This window comes from Haliaeetus albicilla, chromosome 1, assembly GCF_947461875.1.
Source record: "Haliaeetus albicilla chromosome 1, bHalAlb1.1, whole genome shotgun sequence".
Taxonomy (NCBI): Eukaryota; Metazoa; Chordata; class Aves; order Accipitriformes; family Accipitridae; genus Haliaeetus; species Haliaeetus albicilla.
The window spans coordinates 7,822,243-7,842,456 of record NC_091483.1 but is presented as its reverse complement, the minus strand read 5'-3'; the positions used below and the strand labels follow the sequence as shown (position 1 = coordinate 7,842,456).

Below are 20,214 nucleotides of genomic sequence, written 5' to 3'. Positions count from 1 at the left end.
CATCTGTCATCCATTACTGGTTTTGAAACATTTTCATACGCATAGCCAAAGTGGAATGGGATGGAAAGACCACTCCGGACACGGGATACAGATAATCCAAATTTTTATTATCGTGTGGAACAAAATTAAGATCCACAGAACTGCCCTCCGCTCCCCACAATCCAAAAGTCCAGGCGTCAACCCACACTCTAGTGTTACAAGCAGTACCTGAGCAAACGCGCCTTGAACATTTGCAGCATCACGAAGCGTAACACGCAGTGCTTGCAGACAGAGAAATTCACTGGAGTCTGAGGCAGCAGTAAAGCGACAAGTGCTGACGCAGGCAGCGAGCACAGTCTCGCTCTGACCTTTCTAAATGCCAGTTTCCATTTCAGCTGCCAGTGCTGTGTTCTGAAGGGGTGGGTTTTTTTCACCCTCGTCCCTGCTCATTCGTAGGGATCTCGCGTGACTTGCGAGGACCTGCTCAAGAGCTGTCCTGCTTTTCACATGAACAACAATCACAGCCTTCACTTCCAACAAGCAGAGTGGCAGCCGCTCCTGCCGGGACGGTCAAGAGCTGGGTACAGGTCACAAATAAGCTGTCGCTTTGGAACTGCAAAATGCTAGACATACCTGCATTAAAGTAATTTACAGTAAAAGCCCTGCTTCCAGTTTAATCCTCTAAGGTGGGAATTGCTTGGGTCTCACTTTCTCCTTGTGGCATGAGTCACGCTGGGTTTGGATGCCGGAATCTGAAAGCTCATAGATGTGTACAGGATGTACCCAAAAAACCCCCACTAAATCCGGTGTCTTGTCCATTCACCTCTGGTGTCTCACCCCATCAGAGCAGTGTGCCCACACCCAAGGTCTAGGCTTTTTGTATTTCAACACTGTTTACAGCTAGAAATCTACTTCAAGGGATAGCAGCAAGGAAACGTCTCTTGTAACTACCACGAAGAGAAAAAAACAACAGAAAAACTATTTAAAGTTGCCCCCCTGTGAAGGGCTCTGGCTCTGAAGGGCACCGAGAGGAGCTGGAGAACTTGGGTGGCTGAACACGCCGAGGCCTAGAGGGAACTAGAGGAGAGTAATTCCTGGTACAAACTAGCACCAGCCACGTAAATAGCCTCAGCTCTGACACGCTTTTTAATGCGGTTCCAGCCAGTCTAATGAATAGAAAATCCCCTCTCAGGAATTAAACCGCTAACCCCTAATAAAATCTGTACAAAACCAAATGCATTTGTCACATATAAATACATTGGTTTTCTGTGGACTACAAAACATTCTGTGGTCTTAAAGACTGAAGTAGGCTTCCAGTATAAAACAGACCAAACACTACTATGACATGCTACGTGCTTCATGAGGAAGCCACTACCACTTTTTGGAGTAACATAAAACTCCTTGAGGTAACAGCAACAAATAATGATGTAGCACGAACAGTGAAACCTCTTTAAACTATGTTTCAAATTAGAATTTATAGTAGGTGAAAAGCATTCCAATTTCATCTCACTTTCATTTTGATCTAACAAAAAAAAAAAAAAGTGGAACGCCACGTTTATTACAATGACTTTTCCATGTGCACAAGGGGGAGAGGTGGATCAAAGTGGCCCTAAACCTTCTGTGTCACGGTGAGGATTTGGTATCTAAATACTTGGGAATCCAGTTCGTCCCGTTACCACACCAAGATGGGAAGTACAGTTACACCCTTAGCTTTGGCCACCGTCGCGTGGTCACGAAGTCACAGTGAGAGTCTCTGAGAGGAAGGTCAGAGATGCCTTACGGCACTTTTGTGCCTGATCAGTGCAGGTCGTCAGTTCTCGCGTTGTGTGTGCCTCAAAACCACCTACACCCCCCCACCCCAGCCCCTAAAATACCGAAGGAGAACTTTCACAGCTTTGTTTGGTTTTTAGATATTGATATGCACAGCAAGCCCACGGCCGGAGGGCTGAGCCAAAGAAACGAAGCTAGAAAGTGTTTATTGGCGTCCTACCTGGCCACCTTAACACCCGGCACTGATGCAGCACGGCTCAACCAGATTGTCAAAGGCAACCGGGAAAGGAGAAATGGTATTTCAAGTGCAGCCAGACATGAGGATTAAAAATGCTCCCGTTCTGCTTTCAGTGAGCCTGTGCTTAGCAGCAGCGTGCTTTCACCCCACACGCTCGAGGACGAGAACGTTCCCGCCTTGCACGTGCACAGCTCTTTTTTGGGTGGGGGCTCTCTGTTCTCACTGTGCCCCGAGGCTGCTCGGGCACACCTTGGGGCTACTTCACGTGACATTCCCAAAGCAGCTGTCCCCAGCACAAGCTCAGGTCTGAGAGCAGGCAGATTTTTGTACGGGGAAGGCTCAGGCTGTTGTTTTAGTCACAAGAGACCATAAACACCATGAAGCTGCTTCCTCTCTGACCTCCAAACAACACAGGCAAGTGTCTTCTCTTCACATTCCCCCCCAACAACTCCAGAAACCGTCATCAAGCTACAACCATTTTTTGTCACCTCTCTCCGCAACCCGTCCCCTACAAGGGACTTATCGAATACTGCTGGATGAGCTGCTTGTGACAGGGATTGCAGACGCGCTCAGGGTTAATGCTAGACGGGAGGGGCAGCTCATTCGCTGAACAGGCTTCGCAGAAGATGCCACTGCAGTTCTTGCAGATGTTCTGGAATGCAGGAAGAGGACAGAGAAATTAAGAAGATGCTCAAGACACAAGCAACACAAAGAAATTTACTCTCATTAACATTCAGTCAACCCAAATCCTCTGCTGGGCTAAAGATGCTCCAAAACTCCACTCTTGTCCCCTCTGAAGACCCTAAGTTTGCTCCTGGGCTCAGGACCACTTTATAGCAAAGCTCCTTAGGTCAAATGAGAGTAGGTGAAGGCTTATCATAAAGCAGGTCAGAGTTACCAATAACGAACCATTCGAGTTTTAATTGGCTCATTCTGCTAGAGCATTTTGTCACAAGAGGTGCATGCGTGCATTTTGTAGCCATATAAATACACTGGAACAACAAGTCTCGCCCAAGGTAAGTATTTAAATGTGCACATGCATTTGGAAACGTGTCGAAGTCGGATACAAAGCTTGCAGCATTTGCTTTGCTTCGAACTCACATGTTTTCTCAAGATAAACACAGGGGAGCGGGAAAGCCTAGAAATCCTACAGAGTTCCCACATGCGTAACAGGAGAGATTCATGGGTTGATTGGGGGGGCAATCGGGGCCCCCCCTCACTGCCTGTTTGAAGCATCATGGTACGGCAGCGCTGGGGAGGAGAGGGCTGGCTTCTGACCACGTCGAGGAACGCCGTCTTTGCCGGCGCTGCGGCACAGGCTGCCTTGGGAGCAGCAATTCACTCTGGCAAAAATCGCCAATTGCCAGACCTGTCTCTGAGCCAGGCAGAACTGCAAACCCAGCTGCAGCTGGGAGACCCTGCCCGGAGGAGCAGCAACTCATCACCGGTCACTCGGCCAGACACAGCCTCTCCGCGCGAGCCTGAAAGCTTCCTGGTCAGGTAAAGCCTCGCTGTGCTCCACAGCCCCCCCCCAAAAACTTCCCAAGACCTATGTGGAACCAAGATACTGGTTCACCTTTACCCAGGTGCGGAGGTCAGAGCCCTGCACGCCTTGTACGGGGCAGATGGCCATCCTGGCACTGCCCAAAAGGACTCCTCCCTGCTCCCTTTTGGTTCAGGTCTTGGCACACCAGCTAGGGGAAAACACAACCCGACATCGCCTTCCAGCTCTCCCTAAAGTACTTGCACCAGTGTGACCAGGACGCCTGCTGCACTGACAGCAGTTTTATCAGTGCCTTGACTTGTTTACTTGCAACCTGCTCCTGAGGATCCATGGAGTAAAGTATGTGGATGAAGGCAGCACTTCCACTGAACACCCTTTTCGGTAACTCTCTTGTAATCCCTCTAGATTCAGACTGTAAAGCAGTGAGGAAAGCAACAGGAGCTTAGCCAGAAAAAAAGAATAAAAAACAAAGAAAAAAAGGCAAGGTGGCTTAAGTGGAGAAATAACAAGTGTTAACACCTCCTATTCTCACTTCTGATTGATCCCAGAAAAAAAAACCCACTTAGCTAAAAAGGGAAGAAGCTGCTAAGGGGAAGGGAAACCGAACCAGGGAACACAGAGCAGGGTGGGGAACCCTCAAGTGACCACTGTTTAACAAGTTTACTTTAAGGGTAAAGTGGACTTCAAAAAAGGGCTCATTTCTTTGTCCCAAGTCACCAGTAGGAAATCTGCGCTATTCGAAAACAAAGATCAGAGGAAACGCACATTCACCACAAGTCCTCGGAGTTACCTTTTTTTTGCCTCGGCTGCTTTCTTCCTGGCAGAGCTGGCAGATCTCAGTGTTTCCAAGTCCTGACAGCTGTTCCTAAACCCCAAGTAAAAACCAAGATATTCTGCTTTACATGCTTCTTTACATGGCACCTGTATTAGAGCTCTGCGGCTGGTCTGCATCTTACAACAGGGAGGAAGATTTCACATGCTTGTGTTTTTAACCCCTCTCTATTCACAGCACGCGGCGCAGCCGCACAGGACCACTGTGCATTTGCAGGATGATCTACAGTCGTGATGGCTACACCACGGGGCGGACGGGGGAGCACAGCACGGCTGCCTGAACCGGGAACCATGCAGCTCGATTTTCAGGCTGAGACCAAGGCTGCTGGCCCAGCAACAAGGCAGGAACTAAACATCTTTCTCACTGTGAAAAAGCTGACAGATGCAGAAATTCCCAGTAGACAGGACACAAGGCGAGTGTTGCAGCATCTCATTGACAGTTAGGGATCTAGCCGTGCTTTGCCGGGCACCCGGGGGAGAAAGAATGGATTCTGGTCAATTTGACATACATGAAAAAAAAGCCAAAACAAACCAACTGACCAAAACCCCCCCTTCCTCAAGCCTACAGAGCAACCAGCAAAACACTAGCCCAGACCAAGGAGGTTAAACACCACCATTTTCACCAACACTAAATTATATTACGCTTCCATTGCTCTTTTTAGACAACCTAGCCCAGGCAAGGCATGGGGCAAAGGAATAATAAAAGGGGTTAATATTAGTTTAAAAAACTATCTGCTTGTGCTGAGGAGGCAAAAAGAACTCATGTAGGTGCAGCAGTGCCAGCTTTTCTAATGAGATAAGCAGTGCTTTTTCCACTAGGGAGCAATCGCTGCTATGGAGTCTACAGACAAATCCTGCCACCAAGGCAAAACGCGAAGGACAAACTTCAGGGTATTTGGGCAAGGAAGATGCTGCAGCGACACGGGAGCTCCCTCAGTTCCCTTGCCCTTCAGTATTTCAATGCAGGAAAAACAATCACCAACCTGCTCTTCCTGTGTGCCGCTCAGTAACCTACAAGAGAAGAACACTGTCACTTGGAGTTGGCACTTCAGTCAGTGCATCATTTAAGAAATACATCTGGTTCTTCAGAAAATTATCAGAAAATTCCCTCATCCTGTTTTTCAAATCCCACCCATGCAGATTTTTGGTTTTGCTTCTTCAAAACCATGCTGCCAAGTCTGCTCGCATGAGAGATGAGACGTTCATAAGCTTTGTCAAATAGTGAAGCAAAGAGGCCGTGTGTGACTGGTGCTGTTTAGACACCCAGCACTCCTGGCTAAATGGGAAGAGCAGAAGAAAAACTTGTAAAATGCCTTCAGAAGAGCAGAGGAAAAGGAGCATGAACACAGAAAAGACTGTTTAGATGGTACAAGCACAGTTTAAAACTAGCTTTAAACACGTTACTGCAAAACATTTGATCCCCTACAACAGACGTGTTTTGAGGCCTTCCAGAGAAATCAGCAGCCTGACACTTGCACTGCTTAAACACTCAAGGTGAAACAGGGATAAAAAGCATCTAAGGCCTGGAAGGTTTTTAATATCTGGTAGAGCAGAGTTGAATTGAGCTGATGCTATTTTTAAAGACAATACTTTTCGGATTAACTTTATATTGGCATTTAGCGCAGTGTGTCAGAGCACTGCGCTTTTTCACTGACATTCAGAGTACTTCAAATAGGCTGTTACGATCTCTGAGCAAAGTCCTCATTACAGACCCGTTCCTTGGGGCTTCTAAAACATCCTTTCGCATTTAAAACCAAATCTGAAACTTAGCTTTCAAATACTAAGCAAATCCTACAACAAGAATCCTCCTGTGTAATATTCAGCTTAGAAACATGCTACCTGAACTACATTTTTATACAACCACCTTCTTGAATTATTATTTCAAGTTCTCTTTCTCCAACAGCTTCTATTCTTTTCCAGAAGCTGCTGTTTATTAGCTCCAAATGCCAATGATCCACCAACCCTTCTCCTTTCCCTCACCAACAAAGATAACTTCTTTGGACACAAGTACCAAAGGTCCAGGTCTCTGCAACATTTGGCTTATGAAAGTTCACTGAGTAAGAAAAATTAGTAAACAGCAGATTTATATAGAAACACATTCAAAGGTAAATGGGGGGGGGGGGACAGAGAGAGCTTTTTAGATCCAGAAACACTGGTGGCAAGCAGTAGAACCTCCTTCTTCCCTTTAAGAGCTATGAAAAAGCAGCAAAGAGACCTCAACAAAGGGCACGAGGTTGAAAATCTTTCTAGAAAGGAAAGTTGCACCATTCCAAACTTCCCGTCAGCCAAGAAATTAGAGAAGGGGAAGCAGGACTTAGAAAAGAAGGCAAAAAATGAGATTTCTTTTCTTCCGTACTTGTGTGGCAGGACACTGTTCTCCGCTCTTAGTGGCTGTTTCACTTTAGCTTTTTCTTCCTGGATTTTGAGCTTCCCATCCTGCCAAAAGGAAACATTTACCCATCAGTCAAACTATATGAAGACTCCAGTTTCACCCCTGCCACACTGCCAAGGAAGACTTTACATTGCTATTTCAGGAATACTGATCTGCACCTCCTTGGTACAGAGGTGTATTTGGACACGTGAAAGCATATAAACAGCAGCCCACCCCAGGAGCAGCTCTACATGCTGTCCTTTTGCTGTGAACAAAAAATTGATGCCACATTTTAGAGATGGACTCTTAAACATGTCCAACAACCTCCTTTTACTAGAAGGTACAAGAAACTTCACAGTCACCCTTTTTTATTTTAACAGCAGAGATTGAAAAGGTAGACGGGCTGAATAAGCTTTTTAAAGACTGATCAGTGAGACAAATCCGCTCAGCTAAGAAAGGAAACAAATCCTCCCCTCCTCCCCAGCTAAGACCCAGGTCGTAGCGTGAGACATAAATGTGCGTAATGCCACGCTGAAACACAACTGTCAAAACCCAGCCTCCCGCCTGCGTGGTAAGTGCTGGCAGAATCACCCATGCGTGCATTGCTCTCGAGTTGCGACTACCATCTCAGCGGAGCTCTTAAAATTTCTGCAAATGCAAACTTCCACTGGATCAAGCACCACCTACAAGTTTTGTGGCAAAAGAAAAGTCCATTCTGAAATCGCTCTTTTGCACGTTGGCCCATTTGTTCCTACTGCCCCACTCATGTCACAGCGCTCGCCTACGAAGTAAAGGAGGATAACCCCACACAGTAACCTGGTCTCAAACCCAGGGACAGGCTGTCAAACTAAGCAGCTATTCTGCCTTCCAGAGAGCTAACCAACTTTTGCTTTAAACATCAGACTAACCAGTTTTGGGTTTGGGGGTTTCTCGTTCTCATTTTTAACTGGCCAACTGCGTCGCACTTAGTTCCCAATTCCTTCTATGGGATTGTAGCTGTTCTGCTACAGCAAATGTGACTTTTTGACAAATGACTCATGATGTGTAAATAACTTCACTGAAATTAGGTGTAATATTGGTTAAAAAAAAAAAAGAAAAAATTGAACCATTCAAGCAGCCCAGGGCAGCCCAGCAAAGGCCACTCTCAAGTGCAGCGGCACACATGAGAACTGTGGAAACAACTTCTCTTACTTCACAGCTCTCAGTTACAAGTTTTGTTCTCCAAAGCAACTGTTTTACTGCCAGTTCCTAGCAAAAGAGCGGGTTTCGTTATACAGAAAAAGCTGCAGAGCAGATTTTCACTTTCAAAGGCAAATTTACTGCTAAAAAGGGAGTTTCACTCGGGGGCTACAAGTTTGACTCTCAGGATGAATGCTGCTCTTTACTTGAAAAAACACTGAATTCACTGATGCGCAGCACTAGAAGAGCACTGAAAGTGATTTGTGATGCTGTTGAGAGATTATTTTGTCTTCAAAGTTTTACTATTTACCTCTTTTGGGAAAATTTCCCTTATTATGATGCAAAAAATAAAAACGAGCAAGTTTGCTTTTCATAAGCAAACATGTACAGCATCTCTCCTGCTGTATTACATTTGGTTTTATTAAACTAGTAAAGGAAAACCACAGTCACAGTCAAGATTTTGTCAGGCACCCAGCTTGGAAGAGGAAACCAGTGTTCTGCAATGAAGTGTAACACCTGCAATATTTTTGTAAGGCTCAACTCAATAAACTGCCTATTTCGCATGTGTAAAAGAAGTTCCAAAGCTCATTTTGTTGGGGCACGTTAACAATATATATTTATTGCCTAATAAAGCTCAGGAAAAGCAAACGAGCAAAATGAAACTATACTTCAAACGCAAGCCAAGAATAAAAGTCGTGTTACCTGTCTTAGCCAATTCTTTGCACCTTTCTTGTTTTCTTGGCTGCGTTGGTGACTGTGTGACCATCTGTCTCTTTCCCGCTTGAGTTCTAGTTCAAGGTGGCTCCTAGAACATCGAGGTGGAATTGTGAAAAAAGGCTATGGTTTCCTTAACACTTGACATGGAGAGCTAATGAACTATTTAACCCTCTCTTTACACTAAAGCAATTGAATCCCAACTCAAGAGCTGCAAACCGCTTCTTTGAATAAAAAGTTGTCTCGCAGGGTGTTAAGCCATAATGTGTCAGGATGGAAAAATCTCTAAGTTCTTCATCTAATTCTAGCATGATTTTGGAGGAAATAAACCTGTTGACTACGCCTGCAAGTCCTTAAAAAATACTTCATTATTCATCTAATACAGAACTGTGGATTAGCGCCCTGTTCAAAAAGACATTATTCTTCAGCACATCAACTGCTACAGGACAGGCTGTGAAACCAAAGCCGACGTCCTTGACCACCTCCCAAAGCCATCCACACAGGATGGATGGGACCGCTCCTCCCCGAGAGCTGCAGCAATTCTTCTGACACCTCACCTGAAAGCGGGGCTTGGCCCTTGCGAAGCAACCAAGGGCTCCTCGCCGGGAGTGCTCTGCAGCCTGCCCTGCTGCTGATGCTGGCTGAGCGACAGCACATCAGCAGGTCAGGATGCGGGCTTGGGCAGGCGAGGCGAGCCCGGTGGGCTGAAAACAGGACGCATATGCTGTTTTACGGACTGCGATCAACTCCCTGGTCTAGCCTAACCTGTAACGAAGGGATGGCACGTGCTCCTTCAAGACTGCTAAGCAGTCGGGCCGCTGATCCGCACCAGCACCACGGTTTAGGGTTTTGTGTCAGCCCCGCACGGCACGTGCTGCGGTACATCGAGCCGGAGGGAACAAAGACGTGGCTGAGCGCAGCACATTCATATTTGGGAGGACTACTAATCAGCAGGTCAAAGACAGATGAACAAGCACATCTGAGGTCCCTGACGCAGCCCGAAGCAGGCTGAAGAGAAGCACGGCTCTAAATCTAGCTGCGGGTCACAGAGCCTTTGCTCTGGGCCACCAGAAAGCTCAACGCCTCCATGACTGCAGCGTGCCTGCGCACGACAGCAACAAAGCTCTTGGGGCACGCGGACCGTCAGGGACTGAAGCACTAGAAACGCCGTCTTCTGAAAGCATTAAGGGTAAAATACGGTAGCTGCCGTAGGGAACGACCCCTGCCCCAAAATCAAAGCCTAGAAACCGCATACCTCCCGGTAAAAGTAGTGGCAAGACTTGTACTTGGTAAAGTACTTATGTACTTTATGTACATAAAACGTTCAGAATCCTCACTGCTATTAAACCTGCCATTATCCATTATTACCTTGTTAGTCTCCACACCGCTCCAACAGTTTTTTAAATAACTCGTTACGGCTACAGCCTCGTTAACTACATAGCCTAACTGAAGTGAGTAAAGCTGGTAGAGTCTTAGATCTAGAAATTAATACTTGCCCATGTTGACATTTAAAAACAAACCAAGTGAGGGAATTTTTGTTTGTAACTGGATTTAAAGCCGACACGCCCATGAACACAAAAAGCCGTGTCTCCTCTTAAAGGAATATAATTCAAGCAAGACTACCCACCACTCACTGCAGCACCCACCAATAACTCACTCCTTGAGAAACTCAGTTAAATAAAGCAGTACAGCCTCCCGGTAAAGGAGATTCAATCATTTTCACACTGTCATCTCTATTTACCTTGAGCGACAAAGGAATCAGATAAAGTCCAACTGATGCAAAAATAGACCAATTTGCAAATGTCCTACCCAGGTAGCTACACTAAGTTAAACTGACTCAGTGTAAGGTGCATATGCAGAAAAGCTGCATTCCCCCTTTATACCCAAGAACACTGCTAAGCTCACCCATGCACACCCAGGACCTCGCACAAATTTCTGGGTAGCCTCTGCAACTTTTTGAAAAAGGAAATGAAAAGCTGTGCCAGGAGGGGAGGAGGGGACAGAATTAAAAAAAAAAAAAAAAAAAAGCATCCAGCAATGCTTCCACACAATTACATCTCAGTGACCTTGCAACAAACCAAGGATGCGTCACGGCTGCAGGAGAGATGCTCTTCTATTTTAAGATAAGAGGATTTCTCTGTTTTCCTGATACTGGTAAACTGATGACACTGCAGAGGAAAATATGATAGCTCTCACCAAGTTCTCTACATTTGGCTTCCAACTTTTTGGTCGCCTCCCAGCAAAACTCAGACCAGTTTCAAGTGAGGAAAAAAAAAAAAGAAACAACTCATAGCACTAGTTGCCAGACTGACAACCAGGATTGCTTCCCTTGCTCCACACTCTTCAGCGTTAACTCTAGGCAAAGACTTAGCTGCTACATCCCTGCCGATGAGCAGCAAATTGTCTGCTTTTAGCGTTAGCTTTAGATTCCAAACGATGCTATTACAGTGGAAAGTCCGATGCAATGCTAGCCTTTGGAGAGGTTGGCGTTGCCGTCAGAGACCTGACTGTGCTCTGAAGCACACATCCAGCTAACTCTCATTCCCTAGAGCAGGCTAACCTGCAACACGACCTCAGTGCAGACTGAGGATCCATCCAGCGTCCCAAACAAGTTTTGCAGCTTATGGTGATCCCTGTCCTCCTGCATCTCCAGCACTACCCATTTTCAAACGAGACGATTATCGGCAGATGCCCAATAAACCTAACCGCAGCGCAGAAAGCCCCCACGGGCATTTCCATGTTCAGAAAAATATCCTGACATTTCATTTCCACCCAAGTTATTCTGCTGCCTGCTTCTGGTATTCCACCGCCACATAAGATTGGTACTTTTGCTGGTGGTTTCCGCTGACCACGTAGCTCTTTTGCATTTTCTTCCAATCCAGATTTTCAAGTTGTAACTTTAAGAAGACATGCATTGTTAAAAGATTTGCCATGTGACAAAGCATTTCACCTCCCCAGAGTTAATGCCTGCCTGGCACCTAACACGCCACTTGTCTCTCTCCACCTCCAACCCCCTACCTCCTTTTGCCATCGCCCTGCCTGCTTTCTACTAGACACTGTAAGAACAGCCCAGAAAATAAATTAGAAAAGGATCTCTTCACCGCTGCCTGGAGAGCTCTTCCACTTCTAGCTGGAGGCTGTTGATTTTGTCCCCAAACTCCTGCTTGAAGAGACGGTTGTCCTGCTGGGCCAACTGACGGTCCTTCTCTGCCTGTCGCAATCTGGATTTGAGCCACATGAACTTGTGATAAAAAACAAAAGCCATGGTGGGGAGGAAGACCGAGTTTAACCAACAAATAAAAAGCCCAGTGAAAAGGTAAAGCCAAAAAAAGGAATGGTAAAAACAATGGAAAGGAGGAAAATATTTTAAAGAAAAGCAAAATGTAGGTGAACCAGGCAGAAGCTCTGATTTTCAATAGTTTTTATTCTATTACTACAGTTTACAGCCATTAGATGAAAAACATAAAACATCACTTTTATCCAGATTCAAAGCAAACCTCAAGTACACAGAATTTTAAGTCAAATTTGATTTTAATTTACGTTACATTTCAGCTTTACACATGTAACTGGAACTTGCAACATAGGTTAGCTACTATATTGAGAATTAGTGCATCTTCCTGGTCTCTTCCACGGACTGACACATCGGCTCAAGCGCCCAGGCATTAGTACACCAAAGCATTTCCACTTTGGGCCTGACATCAGAAATGGCCAGATCCTTAATTCTGTCATATTTTAGCGTTGCTGTGACAGCAAACAAAACCAGCCCAACCCCCTATTTCTACAGAAGAAATCTGGGGAGGACAGGGGAGTTCACTGCTCTAATTAGCTGTTTAGATGCCTTGATGAAAGCTTCCACCTTTTTATTATTATTTTATTTTTCTCCACGTAGTTAAAATGAGTTTCTAGTAAAAGGTTACTGAAGGTTAAGTTTATACTTTCAAGCGTGCGACTTGGGCATCATGTAGAGATTTAAAACAGGTCTCCAAGTCTGCTTGTGTGCGGGAGTCCATTAAACAAGCTAAGCAGTGGTACACGCCTGTGTACAAAAGGACTAGGCTGAGCCTCACGCATTTTTATATGTACCTAGTGAGAATCAATAGGTGTTCTTTCCCCAGTTGCGATTCAGTCACATTTGCTGCCCGCTGCCCCAAGGAGCACTATCCCACAGGACAAAGGGAGAGCTGGCACCAAAGCATTTTTACAGGCATCTCACCAGAGCAAAAAACCCCTTATTCAGCACAGGAAACCCCCAAATGTGATCATCTTGGGAAAAAATAATCTTTAGGAGCATTTATAACCTAAAGCCTGCGACAGGCCAGCAGGGTGAATTTCTGCGGCCACAGGGAAGAGGATATTAGTTTGTAATAGTCCAGGCTACAGTTACTTGAAGTTTTGCACTGGGGTGTTAAATTGGCAATTATTTTTCCTATTGAGAGCTGTTTCCAAGCTTTAGCTGTTCTTTCATTAGCAAATTCCATTTGTATTGAGCAACAGAAACTCAGAAGCAAATAAAAGAAGTGTAATGGTAAAAGGCAACTCTTCCTGTTAAACCACTAACTACTCAAACAAGGAATGGTCAAATACCAAATTACCATTTCCACTCCCCACCACTGCAGATTTTGTTCTTTTTTTTCTTTTTTTATTCTGTTTTTGTTTCTTTTAAACACTAGAGTATAAAGATCAGATTATTTTTTGTAAAACGTGTAACTTCCCTTTCTAGGAAGAGGAGAGACCTACCAAAACACCTCTCCTCAGCTTCCTTCGGCCGGGAAGAACCGCAACGTACGTCTAGAGGGGTTCATGGCAGAGGTAGAAGGCAATGCAAAGATAAGGAGGTTTCCACTGAACTTACCACTCTATCATGTTACTCTAAGACACCTAGCTACTAATTCTGGACACATGAAGTTTAAAGGAATAAGGATAAGTCCCCACCCTCCCACCAAGTCACTAAGGCAAAATCGTTGCAAGCAGTCTCGGTTACAAGAGGGCTGGTCTTCACGGTGATGAGCTATCGAGTTGCGCCCGTTTGTCTTGGACTTGGGGCTGAACCCACAGAACAGAAGTGAACGGGTAACGGCTTGGGGTACACACACAACTACTTTCAACAACTTCCAGGGATGCATTTTTTCGCCTACTTCACAAAAAGGGTAACACAGAAAACTAGTTGACTTTCCAGAGCTGGCCAATCTGATAATTGGCTTGACCAACGCGCCTAGTATCCATGCATGTTGAAGACTTGTGCTGCTGTATACGGTATGCATCACCGGGATGTACAGAGCCACATATCTCCCATTCCTTATGCTTTTCTGGTGTGTTTATTGGCCAACTCATTGGTACTTTAACACAGTTTAAATGGCAAAGTTAGGGATTTTTATACCCGACTCTAAATCTCTGAAGAAAAACTCACTGATTTTAAAAATTCAGCAAATTCCAAATCAACTTTAGGTGACAATTAACATTTTAACAGTTGCTTTTAGCAATTTGCAAGTTCTCCCCTCGTAAATGAGTTCTGATGTCAGAGCTGTGAGGTGACCAGACATAAAAATGTCTAATGATGCTTCTGGATCAGTTTGTTTGCTGCACTATTTAAGGTTTTTGCCTGTTTCACCAAATCCTTTTCACTGTATAAGTAAGTCAGAATGAGGATAATGAGAAAATGGAAAAACAAGAACAGCAAGAGAAAAAGAGCAAATCAATTAGCTGAGTATATATCATAAAACATTTTAAAATACAAATTTTCCATGAACAAAATGACCTTTTTTATAAAGAAACATTCAGAACATAAACCCTAAAACGAAAGCGTTAACTTAGTGCATCAACCTACTCATTAAATAAGTCCCAGACACGTTGGTGAGAGCTATTCTTTCCCCTGATCTTCTCGGAGCTAGCGCGACAGTCGAGGCAATTCGCAGAGACTGAAGTTCTGAACCTTTGGCCAAACCACCACAAGGCCTGGCTCCGAGAACAAGACTGAAGGGAAAAAGGAGCACTGCTCCTTCTCAAATCAATCTGACTTTGATGCTGAGGCCCTCCGAATTTCATGAGGGTTAGTAACATGAGAGCAACACGGTCATTAGGATGGAACTTGTCCCAGTCCGAATGGATATTATACCTATGGGCTATCTTTATCAACTTCTAGCTGCCCTCCAGGCTTCCTCCGTTTACTTTCACGTGAGGATTTTTTTTTCAAGTTCATCTCCCTCAGAAAGTACAAGGCTGTTCATAAAGAGAATGGTTTGACTTGGGGTATTTTTTTCAAAACAGTACCAGAGAGATCTGGAATAACCAAGAAGCTCTGAGCCTGGCCTCTGCTGCACGCTTGTCCTTCCTGCTCCCACTGTAATACTGTCATTAGCAGTCAAGCACTTCTCTTAGTTTGTATTTCTATTTTTTATCAGTGCTATCAGAAATAGCGATTAACTTGTAACGAGTGGATAACATACAAAAGTGCAGCTGATATAGATAAACAAAGCTGCTATATTAGTTACTGGTTTAGCAGTATATTCTTTTCTCATGGAAGCCCTCCTGAGCATGCAAAACACTTCTCCTAACAGCATCTCAAAAACTGTAGCTCTCCTCATGCAGCTCCGTTTAGCATGGCTAAGCAGAGCACTCGGACTCTTGCCTGGTCCATTCAGGGTCAGCGGGACACTACCGCTAAAATACGCACAGGATTTTATAATTGCAAAAGTTTCATTTTTTACCTTTGTTCAAGCTGTTTGATGGTGGCAGCCATCTGATTTGTTTTTTCTTCCAAACGGCTGTTTAATTCACTCTTCTGTTTCACTCCCATGTCTGAACTCTGGAAAAAGTAGCACCGTGTTTTCTTGTAAGTAGCAGTAAAACCAAAATAACCCACGCTAAACCATGTGGCACATGAAATGAAAGGGGCAGAAGCCAAAGCGGAAGGAGAAGGTGCTCAAAAACAAATGCCAGGTGAATATTGCAAGGACAAACATCTTGCCATACAGGTGTAGGCTACATCTGGACCCCACAAAAGAGTAATACCATAATCAGTGAAGCTTCCTGTATAACACACATTAATGCAGTACCTGCTAATATCCTTTGACTGTTGTGCACAGAATGACTGGCTCAAGGAGAGCAGAAGCAACTCTCCGCAGTTCTAAAATTTATTTCAGGATTTCTTTCTGATCTTTTTGTGTTGCTCTGTCTTAAGAGTCCGCTTTTGTCATCACACAGTAATGGATTTATTTACACTATATGCCTTCAAATACTAGATGGTACTGGAACAGAAGCTACCACTGCTCAGTTTTTATACCACAAGAACACAGAAGATGCTTTCCCCAGTCAAGCACATATATTTCTGTATCATGAGTCCTTCTTCAGAAGAAACTGCATTTTCCTTTAACTTCCACCACATTCAATTGTTGAAGTACTACAGCTTTCTTGCAGCGAGACAGAAGTATGCTATACAGCCTGTAACCCTTCCACACCTAGCACCTTTTAAATAGGTAGGGGAAAACAAGAGCTATCACTTTTATCTGGAATTCACTGCATTTGGTTTAATTATTTCCCTACCTGCAGCTTGAAAGACAGTTCATGCTTTAGGGCCCTGAGATCGTCCAGTTGCTGTCTGAGCGCCACCAATGCATCCTGCTTCTCGCAAACATCTTTCTCCAGCATCTTCATGGCTAGCTCCATCTCCTGTCGCATCCCGATCTGCACCTCCAGCTCTTTCTCCACATCCTGGAACGTATGGATCAGTCAGCATTACCAGCCAGCTCTCCTCACCATCCGCAAGATAACCACCCTTAACTGGTGCTCCTGCCAATGCAGTCACTACCTAGAAGTGTGCTGCATTGCCACAGCGTCACAGTTACAGATCTGACCCATCAAAGACAATGAAGGACAACAAATCCACGTCTTCAGTCCAATATTAAAGCAACGTAAACAGCATTACCAGCAAAGAGTCAGAAAGTACTATATAGGCCCATCTTTCCGATGGAGGAGACTAGTGAAAAGCTGGCAGACTTTATTTCTTACACGCATTCTGCTCAGGCACCAGCTGAACACACTATATTGAGTAATACTCAGAAAGTGGCAATGGCATTATCTGCATGGGGACCACGTCAGACCTAGAAATGCAAGTGTGCCGCTCATTTTGAGAATCAGACCTCAAACTTATCAATAGGGCCACAAAATTAACATCGCTTCTGACAAGACTGTCTCAGATCAGGCTGTAGCAGGCAGGCAAGAACAAAAAAAAAAATCCCCCGGCCAAATATTTTCAGAAATGATTGACTGACATGGAGTTACTATGTGAAAAAGCCATTTGCAGTGAACTCCAAGCTCATGCAGTCCTTACCAGCCGCAGCTGAGTCTCCTCCTTTAACTGTTTTCGTGCCTCAGTCAGTGCATGTCCATCAGCAGTTCTGTCTTTAGTGACCTAAGGTAATGAAGACACCCAATGAACTTGTCATTATATACTACTAACCCTCACATTTGCTGATTATTTCCTTTTCCTACAACTTCAAAAACAAACTCCGCAACTATCAAAATGCAGAGCTCCATTCAGTTAATGCAGCATGCAGCTTCCATGTGAAATGGCTCTATTTCCCTGTTTCCCCAAGTGCTTGGTGCACTTTAATGGATATGAATTAAATGGGCAGACTGTCTGTTTTCAGAACTTTCACAATATACTAAGTAAGGTTACAAAGCCTCAGAAAAAGATCTCATGGGTTTTAAAAGTAAAACCAGATTCTGCCATAGTTCCTAGCACTTTCAGTAAATCAATGAAAAAATATTATAGATCCTGCCCTTTGATTTCCGAAAAGGATAGCATTTCGGGCCAAAAAAGCAGAGCTCCTACATCCATATTTTTCTGCCACCCTCTCAGTAAATCATCCTTCCCTTCCTCCGGTCCCTTCTGACACCTCCACCCCGCAAGCCAACAACACGCTGCGTTAGCTCTTGGCTCTGCGCACACTCGCAGTTTAATCGGCTACGGCCAGGCAGGATTTACTGCGGCCAAGGTCCATCTGCTACCCAATGCAGAGGACCCACCTGGAGTCACTCTTCTCTACGGCAGTTTTTGTGGGAGATACATAAGGAAATAAAGTCTCTCAAACACGGACTTCTTGGTTGAATGTGGGCTGGGACGGCCCAAAAGGTTCAGTCATCATTCAGACACACACACCAACCTTACGATTCGACTCTAAGATGTAAGAGCTTTCTTCTTTAACCCGTTCCATCTCTTCTTGCAGTGTAATAATCCTGTTGTTTGCAACTGCAAGCTATGAACAAAACAGAACAACAGTAACACAACAGAAACTTACTTGACCTTTTCTTTCCTCTCTAGACACATTTTCCGAAAAAGACTTTTTTTTTTTTTTTTTTTTTTTTACACTCAAAGTGAGAAAGAAAAATATTTGGAGTGGCAAATACAACTCAGCCTCTACTATGAAGAAAGACTATCTGAAAAAGCATCAATTAGTGCCAGTGTGATGGATTTCCAATATCGGCTAAAACAGGCTTCCCAACCTATTTTGGTTCCGGTCTCTGAGGAAAGTTATTGACCTCTTCAGGTCTCTACCTGCTAGACTCAGTGTAACATGTGGTTATCGCAACTCAGCAGAAGTTCTCGCTGCATTCCCCTTCCCTTGCCAAAGATAACAAAAAGGAAAGATGTGAGCACATGCATGGCAGCTAAGTTTTGTTGACTTCTAGCAACTGAAATATATTACCAGAGAAGGAATACTTGCGTATGTTTGCTAAAGCTTCAGTAGTTTGGGTACAGTGCTAGGCAGAGCATCCAAGCTGTAAGATGCTCAACCATTTGGGCAGGACAAGTACGATGAGAACTCATCAGAGAAGAAAGATTTGGCTGGAAACAGAGAATCAGTAGCACACACCACCCTTACAAGACAGGACATTTGCCTCAGAGGAACTCCCAACAAGACATCACCGCAGGCTAACAGATTACTTGGAGTGTACGGTCAAAGGCCAAAACTCCTTCCGGCTTTTTAAATTATAATTTACGTAAGCCTTGCACACAAGAAAAGTTCAGTGACATTCCAAGAGATCAGCAATGTTATTAAGTGAGAAACCTAAATAGAAATGGCCCTGATAGAAGTGTGACTCTTTGGTACAGCTCAAGCCAAACACACAAATTGTTGTGACATGTGACACAGTTCATTAGCTACGTCCTGCAAATAGCACTAGTTGGCACAGCATGTTCCAGCATCACTTAAATTCTTACTTTGAACAGCATGCAGACTTCACTAAGATACAAGCAAGTAAGTTATTAAAAATAAAAAATACTTCAGTCAACATTGCAATTGATCTCATGGGTACCACGCCTAATGGGCACAGCACTGATACTCTGCAGGTAATAAATCAACAGCCACTTATTATAGTAGCACTGAGAAAGGCAGCCTCTACTGCAGACCACCTTTTTAAAATTAAAAAAATATTTTCATTATAAAAAACTTTTCTTACTCCTTAATTGCAAGAGTAGATGCACTAATTTCCATCGCTAAAGCTTCTCATCATTTGGAATACATCCATTAGAGTAAATGTTCAATAACTAGACAGGCAGACCTCCTTTAATGAGGGTGAACAAGCAAAAGAGAATTTCTATTTCATATTTATACTGCAGGAGCACTGAGACATGCCAATCCAAATCATTCTGCTGAGCTAAGTGACATGTGGACAGAGATACTGTAAAACTGGTAGGATGAGACCTACTATCGCCCATTTGTCAGGGAACTGACCCCAGAAGATTTTATTACATTTATGCCATTACTAATGAACGGCAAGACCAATTTTAAAACACAGATCACACCTATGACTCACGTACCAACCATTTTTCATGCTCAGTCTGAATGTTTTATCTATGATGATAATTTTTCCTTCATTTCTTGCAAATTGTGACAGGCTAGAGAAAAAGTTATTGAAACACTTCAATTGCTATCTTTACACAGCAGTAAACGCCTGCACCTGCCAAAATAAACACACATTTAAAAATTTCTTTGTCACGTCTGGACAACTTGTAACCTACCTCAGGTGTATGGCATTCGAAACCACACTCACTGTACAATTTATTGTAAGACATTTTCCAAAAATCAGAAAGCACTCAAAGACTTCAGAGGGATAAAGCGTATTCAGCAGTTTTTGGTTTTTAACATAAGTATTTGGTTGTTTTTCCACCTCATGCTTAGTTAGTAGCAACAGCCAGCGTAATTCCTTGGCAGGTCAGTTCTTCCAGTTCCACTGTTAAACACTCATCATTACGTACAGCCGAAATCTGAAAATAACTTCTCTCTTTCCTTTTTAATCCAAAAGGCCAAAACATCAGATGATTTTCTGTTACACTTACCTCCTCAGTCAGTTTAGTGTTGGATTTTTCTAAGGCATCCACCTTGGCCTGTAGGTTGTTTACTGTAGCACTGTTGGAGAGAAAAAACCCTACAGTAATTCCTTCTTTTTTAAAACCCTGTTTTCTATTTTGTCGCACTATATAATAAAGAATAAATAAATCATGTCTTACCTTAAATGTCTATTGAGTTCTTCTACATAGTTCTTCTGGTCCAAAATAGCAGTTATCTGACCATCTCTGGAAAAAAGAAGTATCATTCAGCTCAACCATTTGGATTCAGAGAACTAAAA

General features: G+C 43.9%; 1 protein-coding gene across 10 annotated transcripts in view; it reads right to left on the bottom strand.

The window, feature by feature from the left end:
• Positions 1–86: 86 nt before the first annotated feature.
• RUFY3 (RUN and FYVE domain containing 3) overlaps positions 87–20,214 on the bottom strand; it is a 58,380-nt gene continuing 38,252 nt past the window's right edge. For 7 of the 10 annotated variants that reach the window (XM_069777715.1, XM_069777784.1, XM_069777966.1 and 4 more), the window contains 12 exons: positions 20,096–20,161; positions 19,925–19,994; positions 17,748–17,840; positions 16,913–16,993; positions 16,126–16,293; positions 15,291–15,388; positions 11,688–11,807; positions 8,575–8,677; positions 6,679–6,758; positions 5,306–5,333; positions 4,282–4,356; positions 87–2,639 (listed from right to left, as the gene is read on the bottom strand). In XM_069777715.1, the coding sequence (XP_069633816.1) occupies positions 2,496–2,639; positions 4,282–4,356; positions 5,306–5,333; positions 6,679–6,758; positions 8,575–8,677; positions 11,688–11,807; positions 15,291–15,388; positions 16,126–16,293; positions 16,913–16,993; positions 17,748–17,840; positions 19,925–19,994; positions 20,096–20,161 (1,126 nt within the window). In that variant the 3' untranslated portion in view covers positions 87–2,495. Of the gene's footprint in view, positions 2,640–4,281; positions 4,357–5,305; positions 5,334–6,678; positions 6,759–8,574; positions 8,678–11,687; positions 11,808–11,990; positions 14,208–15,290; positions 15,389–16,125; positions 16,294–16,912; positions 16,994–17,747; positions 17,841–19,924; positions 19,995–20,095; positions 20,162–20,214 lie in introns of those variants that run through there. The other 3 variants (XM_069778058.1, XM_069778082.1, XM_009929955.2) reach the window with 1 other exon arrangement.